Genomic DNA, 12,481 nt, shown 5'->3' on the forward strand with positions numbered 1-12,481 from the left:
CCAAATGAGGAAGGTTTCTGCCAGCCAAATACATCAGATTAAGAGAGCAGCTGCTAAAATGCCATTACAAAGCAGCAAACAGGTATTTGAAGCTGCTGGTGCCTCTGGAGTCCCGTGAACATCAAGGAGCAGGATCCTCCACAGGATTGCAGTTATGCATAAACCTTCTAGTTGGCCACCCCTAACCAGTGCTCACAATCAGAAACGGCTGCAGTGGGCCCAGAACTACATGAAGACTAACTTTCAAACAGTCTTGTTTACAGACGAGTACCGTGCATCCCTGGATGGTCCAGATGGATGGAGTGGTGGATGGTTGGTGGACGGCCACCATGTCCCAACCAGGCTGCGACGTCAGCTAGGAGGTGGTGGAATCATGTTTTGGGCCGGAATCATGGGGAGAGAGCTGGTCCCTGAAGGTGTGAAAATGACCTCTGAAAAGTTATGTGGAGTTTCTGACTCACCACTTTCTTCCAAGGTACAAAAAGAAGAACTGTGCTTTCCATAACAAAATCATCTTCACGCATGACAATGCACCATCTCATGCTGCAAGGAATACCTCTTCATCATTGACTGCTATCGGCATAAAAGGAGAGAAACTCATGGTGTGGCCCCCATCCTATTGAGAACCTTTGGAGCCTCCTCAAGTAAAAGATCTACGAGGGTGGGAGGCAGTTTACATCCAAACAGCAGCTCTGGGAGGCTATCCTGACATCCTGCCAAGAAATTCAAGCAGAAACTCTCCAAAAACTCACAAGTTCAATGGATGCAAGAATTGTGAAGCTGCTATCAAATAAGGGGTCCTGTGTTAATATGGAACTTGACCTGTTAAGATGTTTTTGATTGAAATAGCTTTTGATTTCAGTAAATATGACCTCCTAATGCTGCAAAATTCAACAAATGACCATTTTCAGTTCTTTGCAACCTATAAAATGTTTTGAAACTCTGTTGTGCATGATAATTTGGAATACAGTGACCCCTCGCTCTATCGTGCTTCACTCTATCGCGGATTTTAAATGTAAGCATATCTAAATTTATATCACGGATTTTTTCGCTGGTTCGCGGATTTCTGCGGACACTGTGTCTTTTTAATTTATGGTACATGCTTCCTCAGTTTGTTTGCCCAGTTGATTTCATACAAGGGACGCTATTGGCAGATGGCTGAGAAGCTACCCAATCAGAGCACGTATTACGTATTAAATAAAACTCCTCAATGATATACGATATGCTTCCCGCGCGGTGCTTGATTGTTTGCTTTTCTCGGTCTCTCTCTGCCTGACGGAGGGGCTGTTTGCCTACAGGATACGGATGCTCCTCTACAAAATGCTGCTTTATCGCGGTGCTTCGGCATACTTAAAAGCCCAAAAGCACGTATTGATTTTTTGATTGTTTGCTTTTCTCTCGCTCTCTCTCGGACATTCTCTGCTCCTGATGCGCATTATTTGAAGAGGAAGATATGTTTGCATTCTTTTAATTGTGAGAAAGAACTGTCATCTCTGTCTTGTCATGGAGCACAGTTTAAACGTTTGACTAAAGGGTGTTATTTCATGTTTAGAGGGCTCTAATAATGTTAACAGGGTGGGAGAGTTTATAAGGGCTTAAAATATATAAAAATAACCATACAAACATATGGTTTCTACTTACGGATTTTCATCTATCGCGGGGGGTTCTGGAACACACAACCCCCGCGATCGAGGAGGGATTACTGTAGTGCATTTTAAAGTTTTTCATTTTTGAAAAACATACTGTTAACATTAGGAGGTTTGTCCAGTAACATTCAAATTATACTCTAAATAGCGGACCCGCAACGTAGTATACGCCGCATATTTATTTATTGATGGGTGAACACTTCCTGAAAGACACAGTTGTCCAAATGGGGTGGGTTTGAGGATACGACTGTGAGTGAATGAAAAGATGGAACTCTGGAGAGAGCAACATACAATTGTCCGTGACTGAAAACTGGTTTTGGCAGATACAGGCATATCTTTTTTTATTAATTGTCATTGCAAAGGCGAATCAAACAGGAAATTGTCTGCGTGTAAAGGTAAAAGGCATTTTTGAATCTGATGGGGTCAGGGATATCCGGGGAATAAGGACAGTTTGTGAGGTAGCAGTGATAGACTTAAACTCCAGTACATTGCGGTGAATGCTGGTAACAGAAAGTTTTGTGCCATTACAGAGACCTCTTGCTGGCATGAGATTTCTGAAAAGCATGATGACTGAACCAGAGCCGCTACTCCTCCGCATCGAGAGGAGTCAGATGAGGTGGCTCGGGCATCTGAACAGGATGGTTCAGGAGGTGTTCCGGACACGTCTAACCTGGAGGAGGACCCGGGGAAGACCCAGGACGCGCTGGAGGGACTATGTCTCCTGGTTGGCCTGGGAACGCCTTGGGATTCTCCCGGAAGAGCTGGAAGAAGTGGCGGGGGAGAGGGAAGTCTGGGCCTCTCTGCTTAAGCTGCTGCCCCGCGACCCGACTCGGGATAAGCGGAAGAGGATGGATGGATGGATGACGACTGAACCAATTTTAATTTTGAGTTTATGCGGAGGCATGCCAGTGGGAGTAAGACTGTTAAGAAATTCTTCAGGGAATGAAAGTTGATCTGCGGGATCGTCTGTGATGATGGAGTCAACGCTGGTGAAAGTTACTTCGTCGGTAGGGATAAGTTTCAGTACTTGTTCATTAAGGTGTAGCGAGTCTTCGTTGGTGACACTTAATATAGCTCGCATACTGAATTGTTCTGGAGTGACAGTTGAGAAGTCGATGCCTGGAGAGCAAAGGTAGACGCGGGAGGAGGGTTAGAGTTGGCGGGCGGGGCTTTGTCGTGCGTACCCCATGATGCGGGAGGAGGGTTAGAGTTGGCGGGCGGGGCTCAGTTGTGCATACCAAATGGCCAGGCGACTTGGTCGATTATATATATAAATATATAGAAAAGCAGCCGGAACCGAAAAGAACAATGAAAAGTCAACGTGGCTCAGAGGTGCATGTGGACTGTAGCAGAGACAAAAGCGACTGAGGCTGTGTTTGGCGAGGTGTTGCGTGCGGCACATGAGCAGGTAGTGCGCATGCATCGAGAGCGAGGCTGGACGCGGGAGGAGGATTAGGGTTGGCGGGCTGGGCTCTGTCGTGCATATCCCATGGTCGAGCGACTTAGTCAATTATATATATATAGATGGTTGATGACTCAAAAATTATGCTGACTGCCACTTGCATCAACTATTTAGGAAAATCAGAGAAAAATATCATTTGCATAATAATTTGTAACACCGTGTAAATGACATGGAGATCTGAAGTTACCTACCGTGTTCGCTGTAACGCTAGTCTTGCATGATGACGGATTTATTTTGTACAAAATGAACCATCAAGCAGCTTCCCAATTGTGTTCTTCCTTTCTAGTTGATGAACAGATTTTAAAGGTTACCCTTGGCATCTACCTAATCAAACGCCCACCAGCATTCAAGACAATGAGTAACGAGGAGGACACGGGAACACCAGACAGGGACAGCTTTATTGTTCATTTGAACTGAAATGAGAAAGGAGCGCAGCTCAAAGAGTTCAGAATCCCTGCGCATGCACCCCGGTCTTAATTGGCAAAATGAGGAAAAGAAAAATACAAAGGCTAAAGAAAATAAACATTTATTGTTACAGGTATCAAATTTGGCAGACAGAATACCCCCAAATACACTGACACATATATATATATGTATGTATGCACAGGTATACACACGGGGGGGACATGTGTATGTAGGTGTCTAATTGGTACGGCAATAGAACTGGCTGCACACAAGACGCAAGAAGTGAGATACTGGAAAAAGCAGCAGAAGCAGCAGGAACACAAAGTCTACGGCGGCCAAGGAGAATCGAACGCCGCACATACAGCATGTACGGAGATGGCATCTCCATGTCAAGGAGTGTGAAGTGAGATCTGGTCTTACACAGCCCGTCGCACAGTCACCTACCATGCTATTGCTTTCAAAGTGAACAAAACAGGAAAAGTCAAACAAGAAGCCCTTGTAAGTCAGTGTGCCCAAATTTGGGAGGGCAGTGGCACCCAGCACCCTACTCGGATGCCAGGGTCCAATATACATTCACCTAAAGATGACCTTGCCCAGGTGGACTCACCCCCTCCCTGCATAACCCGTTGACGATTCACCTGGGAAGGCGTAGAAAGCTCCAAAAACAAGGCTGCTCTGCGGCCAAGTTTCTAAGAGACAAGTTCAAACTGGGGAAAAAAGCGGGGTTAAAGTTCATTCAAACTCAAGAGAAAGAAAAAAAAAAAAACAAAACAAAAAAGTGTCAAGACTAAAACTGCCCGCTACGTAAACATGTTCTCTCTAAAAGAAAAAGGGTAATAAAATAAAATTAAAAAAATTACTCAAAATAAATACAACTCACTTGTTAAAAAAATAAAGTTCTCATAAGTGCTTTCCACAATTAAGTGCTTTCTGTCTCATACAAAAATATACATATTTACATCTTCTATTAAAAACACAAGCATGAAACGCAAAGCGGAACTAGTATGGAAGGAGTGACGTGCGGGAGCAGAGCCTCAGGATACCCTTTTCCCACTGCGGTCTCTTAGAAAGTGGGGCAGGGCAAAACAGAGCCGGGTCCACACATCTACCTATCAGTTTCTTTCTCCTCCTGGGTCAGAGAAGTCAAAGGTCTCGTGCTCTACAGCGAGGTCAGGCTGTCTGGCTAGCACTGGTAGCCAGGCCCCAGTACCAGAAGTTCACACAAATTCATGGAATATTACCAATTAAAAATACCAGTGATGACAGAGAAATGGGCGCCAGCGTAGCACACTTCAGTTGAGGAAGCGACGGCACTTCTTGGCTCCACAGTTACAGGGCAGCTTGTTACTGGCATCTTCGATGGGGAACTTGTAGTCATAGGTGAGCTCCTCGCCTTGGTAAATCTTGCGCATTGCGAAGATAACTATGTGCTTCTGCCCATCCACATGGATGACTCGAGAATAGCAGTTGGGCTCGCAGGAGTGGTTAATGAAGCGAGCCGCATTGCCATGCATCGTGGCATCCACTACCTCATAGTCATCAATGCGGAACATATAGCAGCCAATCCCCTGAGGAAGATAGAAAGAGCAGGATAAAGCCCAACATGCAGGAGCTGGTGGACTGGCACCAGAGGCCAGCAGACCTGTATCTCACCTTGCTGTCATAGTACTTCTCCCTCTTGTCAGTCAAGGAAGCGCGAATCACATTTCCAGAATATTCAATCACCATTTCTCCTGCGTCGATATTCCTCTTGCAAAAGAGACCTCTACCATGGATGGCTGACCTGGTGAAAGGTTGAAAACAACTTAAGATGGTAGGCAAGCATAAAGAACAAAAGCGTAACTTCATTTTATTAAGGGCTTTATTTTATTACAGGGCTCTTCACCATTGGTGGTGGTTTAAGTAGATACTGTAATACTAAGTTTCTAGCTCAGGGGGGCCGAGATCAACATAAATAAATTTGATGAATATGAAAAACTGTCTTTTACGTATGCCAACTCTAAATGCTGTAGATACTTAAAAGGATTAGTGAAAGCTTCTCGGCATCCCATTGGGTTAAAAGAAAAACATCTGTCGCTCTGTGATTACCGAGTAGCATTCTGGGAGTCTGGTCTTTAGAGAAGACATGGCTGACATCTAAAATAAGCCATACTGTGCAGGCAAAATCAGCATTTTGGAACTGCAGACACCATCCACCTTAAAAAAAGGACAAGTGTCTATGTATCCATCCATTTGCTTTTGGTTATTCCTACAGACAGCGCATCACAAACATTTGTAGTAATAAAATGTACTTCATTTGTCATTCCAATAGATGGCACGTCACAGATATTAACACTGCTTTTATGAATCCTATACTAAAATGGCATATAACCGAGAGATACAGTATGCATAAACAGGAGTTATTCTGAACAGCATGGGTTCAGAAGAGGTTTGGTCGTGTTTTACTAACATGCTGGAATTCTATGAGGAGGCAACAAAAGGATACGATGAAAGTGGAGCTTATGATATTATTTATCTGGACTTTCAGAAATCATTTGATAAGGTGCCACATGAGAGGTTGGGCATCAAATCGAGTTCAGCGTGATATTTTTAGATGGGTGCAGAATTGGCTCAGACACAGGAAGCAGAGGATGATGGTGCAGAACTGGCCAATGTTAAGAGTGGCGTTCCACAGGGGTCAGTGCTAGGGCCGCTGCTTTTTTTAAATATATATATATACACATACATACATACATATATATATATATATATATACACACATATACACACATATACATACATATATACATATATACACATATACATACATATATATATATATATATATATATATATATATATATATATATATGATTTAGATAGCTGGTTAAGTTTGCAGATGATACCAAGATAGGTGGATTAACAGATAATATGGAATCCGTTATATCATCACAGAAGGACTTGGATAGCATACAGGTTGGGCAGATTTGTGGCAGATGAAATTTAATGTCAGTAAATGTAAAGAATTACACATAGAAAGTAAAAATGTGACGTTTGAATACACAATGGGCGGTCGGAAAATCGAGAGTACACCTTATGAGAAGGATTTAGGAGCCATAGTGGACTCTAAGCTATCGACTTCCCGACAGTGTTCAGAAGCCATTAGGAAGGCTAACAAAATATATACAGTAGCACAATGTGTGGAGTACAAGTCCAAGGAGGTTCTGCTCCACCTTTATAATGCACTGGTGAGGCCTCATCTTGAGTACTGTGTGCAGTTTTGGTCTCCAGGCTACAAAAAGGACATAGCAGCGCTACAAAATGTCCAGAGAAGAGCGACTAGGCTGACTCCAGGGCTACAGGGGTTGAATTATGAGGAAAGATTAAAAGAGCTGAGCCTTTACAGTTTAAACAAAAGAAGATTAAGAGGTGACCTGACTGAAGTGTTTAAAATTATGAAGGGAATTAGTCCAGTGGATCGAGACGGTTATTTTAAAATGAGTTCATCAAGAACACGGGGACACAGTTGGAAACTTGTTAAGAGTAAATTTCGCACAAACATTAGGAAGTTTTTCTTTACACAAAGAACGACAGTTCAATTCTGCCTGTGTTGTAAATTGTTAATTTTGCTCAATTGAATTGCAACAAACTATGAACTACAAATTACAAAAGCAATTTACAGTGGCCTTGAGGGAAACTTGCCAAATTGCATTCTTTCTTTCTTTGTGACCAAACATAACTTATGACCTAAACACATTTGTGTATTCTCTCTTGTTTATCTGACTGTATCCATACATTCTTTTTTTTCTTTCTTGTAATTTATTTGGTACTCTTTGTTTAAGCTGATCAGACATTTTACAACTAAACAGTAAAAAAAGTGGAAACAGCAGGAGACTGCACAGATGAAGTATGACGATTAAAGCTTTTAGGCACAGCCATCCGTCACTATGATAGCTAGCCACTCATATGAGAGTAATGTCACGAGGTTCAGAATCCCACATAGGTGTTTGACATAAACAACAGCCAGAGTAATGTCAAAGGAAGGGATAACCATTACACCTGGGTGTCAAAGAACATGTATTAGACAGATTGCTGAATCTACAAGCTGCCCATGACAACATACTCATTGACATTTCTGATATTCTTCCATTTTCTGGTTGTGGATATTTTTTCCATGCTTTTTTGTATTGCTTTTCTCAAAATATTGGCTAGCTACATGCCATTATAAACAAATATTGATTATTAACTCACTTATTCAAACGGCACAAGTGTCACAAATCAAAATATGGATTTCTTAAAGAGGCAAAATTAAGCCAGATTACCTGGACACGACATCTCTGCACAGGCAATCAATATTTTCAGCCATGTGAGCACTGTCACCAAGTGTGGACTGAAACTGTGACCTGGTGCTTCTTAGCCATTATGCCACATCTCCTGTCCTGGAGAGAAGCAGCTTTGATAGTTTACCTGTAAACTCCCACAGCCTCCTTGGATGTTTTCTTCAAGTGCCTAAAGCGCATGGGCATGGGCAAATCCAAACTTGTGGCTCTCCTGCTCAAGGGGAAAAAAAAATAAAATAAAAATAAATGATTGCCATTGATTCTGCAAAGGTATAGTTTGGTGCCGGGTGTTTTAACCACAGGATGACCAACTAACCGTGCAGATTTTAGTTGTACTTCCTCTTCCTCTTCATCATTTGGACTGTACTCAGGTGGATGCCGATGTCGAGATGTGAGAAAATTAAACATGTCAAACATGGATCGCCTGCATGAGTAAGAGAAGTTACACTCTGAGAGCAGTGTCATAAAAGAAATCCCACATTGAACCTATGCTCCTATTAAGGCCGTGATTATGTGACATTGTTAAACTTGCTAAATCCAATTTAAGGGATCTGTATGGATACAAAAAAAAATCTCAGTATCCATGCAAAAAACATTTTTAGCAAGATTTAGACATAGTGCTTTAAACCCTCCTGAATAAGGATCCAAAAGAGATTTTTGTATGGAAGTAGTTAAGATGTTAGGTAATATAAAGTATTACGACTGCACCAAATAAGCCCATCTATATACCTCTGGTTTACTTCAGCTCTGGCTGCACCATGTGGGTTTAGGGGTGGCTCGTCAGACTCTTGAGGCTTATGGAAGCGAAACTTGTATTTCCTACAGTGTTTAGTGCCATACAGCTGCTCAATCAGAAAGAGGACGGCATCATGAATGACACCCAGCATGCGGAGGCCACTGACACCTGCCAAGAAAATGACAAGCTCTGTAAGAAATGACCGCGAAACACTAGTCAGCAAACAGTGCGTAAGAGCAGTACTAACCTTCAAAGGACAGCTGCCGAAGGCGGGCATTGGACCTTGCTTCTTGGACCTTGTCAGTCAGAGATTTCCATGCATCTGCAAAGGAGATTTGTGATGAGAACATGTAGATGTAGAATAAGGCACCTCTGCTCCAGCAAACCAGCAAACTCACCCTCAATGCTCTCTGAGCAGACCTTGAAGCCGCCATCATCACTGCAGATCTCAAACATGAGACCTTTTATTACCTTGTGATGATGATACTGTTTGGAGGGAGAAGCCTCGTGATCTGCACGGGCCCCTAGGGACATAGCAGAACAAGAGTGTTACTTTTCATGTGCATCAATATTGAGAAAGTTGAAGACCATTTGGAAGACTCCTCACCCAACTCCTGGATCTTCCCTTGCTTTCCTTTCGCATTTTCTGTGGCTTCTGGTTCCTTCAGAAGATTTTGGATGTTTCTGCAACAGCAGATGAAATGTTAACTGCTATATCTTAAATGAATATTCCACCCAAAAATTACATGCATCCGTTACTCAACTCATGTGGGTTGTAGTGATGGCCAAGAAAAATGTTCAATCTTATGTTTTCATGGCGAACAGAGATAATAACAAAAGCTTCTGATAGTATAGCCATCTATGGGGACCACCACTGAATAACAGCAAACAATATTAATACAGTCATAAAAAAATCTCCTGTTACATAATCCACGTCAGTTATCCAGCTGTAAGCTTACAGCATCTAAAATGCACACATTTTTTGTTAAAATAATGTCAAAGAAATATTTTCAGAACACTGCGTGAATAGAAAGTGATGTCAGTAACTTGGATTGTTTCCATGAATCCAGCCTTGGTCCTCATAGATGGCTAATTTACTAGAAACTTTAATCTCAAGTTTTCATAGAGAACAGTGATATAAACTTTTTTTCTTAGCCAACTCTACATACTACCTGGGGTAAGAAAAATATAAATGTCATTTTTGGGCATATCATTCATTTACATTCTAATTTCACTGATCAGAGAGGACACGTTCACTTTTAGAGAGGCAAGAGGGTAAAACAACAAAGATAAGATGACAAAGAAGTACTGGAAGTGCTTTCAAGTGTAGTGTCCCACATCGATGTAATAAGGACTAATCACAATTACTTTTGAAGGTAATTTAAGGTCCACATTCCACAACATCAAATGCAGATAAGAAATGCTTGTTAGAACTGCAATGCTGGCATACCTGGACTCAAGCAGTCAGTGCCTGGTACACACAACTGACTTTTGAGCAATAGAAACTCACTCTCAAGCAGAGGCATTTATGTGATTAAAAACTAAAAGATAAAGGCCATACCAAAGGCTTCATAAGGAGGCAGAATTCATCATGGCAGACTTTTGAATGTGTACTTTTGTGAAAATGAAATGTGAAATTGGTTGTGCAGTGATTGCAAATGGATACATTAGTAATCAATGGAAGTCAGGGTCTAATGCAGAGAGACAGTAAACTACAATGACTATAACAAGGCTATTTGAATATATGTGGCTTTGAAGTGAATGAACTGCGTGTGCACAGATCATACAGGAAAGCTAACATTATTTCAGAGGTCACAAGGAAGGTACAGAACTAATGACTCAAAGAATGATTTTCAGAAGATACGGTAAGACTTTGAAATTAATGCAAACAGATTAATGAATTCTGGGAAGATAACTTTAAAATATTAAGAATGTTATTATGTTATCTATGCATAAGTTTAAGCTCAGAAAAGAAAAAAAACTAACCAGTGTGTATATATGCTTGTGAGAAAATATGGAAATTAATTGTGAATGCTTTGGTGTGCTGGACTGGTAACATCACTTCAACTAAAGCCCACCGAATCAACAAGCTAATTATAAGTGTAGGCTCAGTTATAGGACACACTTTGGACCTTTTGGAGGTAGGAGGAAATTAAAACAAAACGGAGTGACGTTATGAACAATTCTGCACATCCTCTCTCTGACACACCAACACTGAGGAGTTTCAGTCAACAAATTAATCAGCAAAAATGTGTGAAGAAACATGAAGGGGGGCGGGGGGTCCTTTATACCAACAGCAATAGGTCTGTATAGTGCTTCACTGGGAGTGTGACAGCAAAGTCAGAAATTTTCTTTCTTTATCGTCATTCTGTTGTGTGTTCAGAGCAAAGTATGTGTGTGTATTTATTTAAAAAGCATCTGTAAAAAGGCAAATTTCCCCCTGTGGCAAATAAAGTTCAATCTATCTGTCTACATTCAAAGTTTTATTTGCTACATTCTTATAAAGGTGAATGTAACTTCACTACTGAAGGGAAGCTGTCAGTTGTCCGACATCAACCAATTTCCTCTATTAAAAATAGCCATGAAGTTCACCCAATAATGGGGAAGGATTTTATAAAGCATTTTCAGAGATATAATAACTGCCAGAAAGAGAAGACTCTGTCAGATTTGCCATCTACCATCCCTACACTCCCAAGCGTCACAAACCTGGCTTAAAACAACAAAGACTGCAGCAGCTAAAGCTGTAGCTAACTGATATGAAGCTTGCTGTGTGACCGACTTCAGTCATTTAGGTTGTATGTTTTTCAAACCTAACATTTATGCCTGATTTTTCTGCAAACAAACAGGACTAATAATTAAAATAAAGTTTGGGTATTACCTCGCTGAAGTGGTCTTGTTGTTTGTTGACATTTAGCAATGATTAATGAGTTAACATAACAAGCTGTGTTCATACAGGTTACGTTCTTTCAGCAGTAGTGATCACAGTATGGACAGCCACATTCGTGACTCAGCAAGTGAAGGCTTTCAAGCAAACCCTGGGCTTCTGTTAAAATATTTGTGCAGCCCTTTCAGAGACAGCTATCAGGATGCAGGGTGCCACATCCATGAATCCAGACAGGAGTACAGTTCTTGAAACCATAGGTTCTTAAACTATGGGGGTCACGTGTTGTTAGATTTTGGGTTGAAGACCTGCCGTTCACAACTGTAATCAAAAGCGTATGGTTTGTGGAGGGTTTTGCAATGGGTCTCTGTGGGTAGTTTAAGCAAACGCCACTGCTCCACTATGACCTGCATCACCAAGGTGCAATGGGATGACTGTTGGTGGGGATTTTTCAAGGAGAAACAAAAAAATCGTGATAACTGTCGGCTAACCTATCATCGATCATTTGAAATATAAAAAAAGACAAAACTGGATTGTAACAGTGACTAATCAGGTGTGCTTTTAAATGCAAGGGGATTCAGATGGTAAGGATACTGAGCAAGAACCTCTTCTGGCCAGTTTCCTATCCTTGACAAATGTGCCTGAAACGCTATTAAGTGTGGGAGTTCAGCCTCCCAGAAGTCTTCTGGACAAACATAATGGATACTCCTGGATACTGAAACTCAGGCAGGTAAGGACATGGACAACAAGTGCTCATGAAAGTGTAAACGTATGACAAATGTAGGGCTCCCAAAGAGTGATGACTTGCAATAAGCAAATAAAAATACTGAAATGACAGACTGAAATGGATCATACAGAAGAGGAGTGTGACTTTTGGAATGAGAGGTTAAAAGGGCATACTCACGATTTTGGCTCGTCCTTTTGCGGAGAATCACTCTTCTCTGTGGAATCTTTCATGTTGGGAACTGGTTGGCTGCAGATTCACAAAAGAAATGGGTTACACTGGTAGCAAAATGACCCCAAAGCACCCCA

At 41.5% G+C, this 12,481-nt stretch overlaps 1 protein-coding gene across 2 annotated transcripts in view; it reads right to left on the reverse strand.

The window, feature by feature from the left end:
- Positions 1-3,487: 3,487 nt before the first annotated feature.
- The window catches only part of kmt2a (lysine (K)-specific methyltransferase 2A), a 59,813-nt gene continuing 50,819 nt past the window's right edge, over positions 3,488-12,481 (reverse strand). For both annotated transcript variants that reach the window (XM_039764410.1, XM_039764409.1), the window contains exons 28-36: positions 12,354-12,422; positions 9,176-9,252; positions 8,967-9,092; positions 8,816-8,890; positions 8,562-8,736; positions 8,149-8,256; positions 7,960-8,043; positions 5,167-5,296; positions 3,488-5,081 (exon numbers count right to left, since the gene is read on the reverse strand). In XM_039764410.1, the coding sequence (XP_039620344.1) occupies positions 4,806-5,081; positions 5,167-5,296; positions 7,960-8,043; positions 8,149-8,256; positions 8,562-8,736; positions 8,816-8,890; positions 8,967-9,092; positions 9,176-9,252; positions 12,354-12,422 (1,120 nt within the window). In that variant the 3' untranslated portion in view covers positions 3,488-4,805. The remainder of the gene's footprint in view (positions 5,082-5,166; positions 5,297-7,959; positions 8,044-8,148; positions 8,257-8,561; positions 8,737-8,815; positions 8,891-8,966; positions 9,093-9,175; positions 9,253-12,353; positions 12,423-12,481) is intronic.

This window comes from Polypterus senegalus, chromosome 9 (assembly GCF_016835505.1).
Source record: "Polypterus senegalus isolate Bchr_013 chromosome 9, ASM1683550v1, whole genome shotgun sequence".
NCBI lineage: Eukaryota > Metazoa > Chordata > Cladistia > Polypteriformes > Polypteridae > Polypterus > Polypterus senegalus.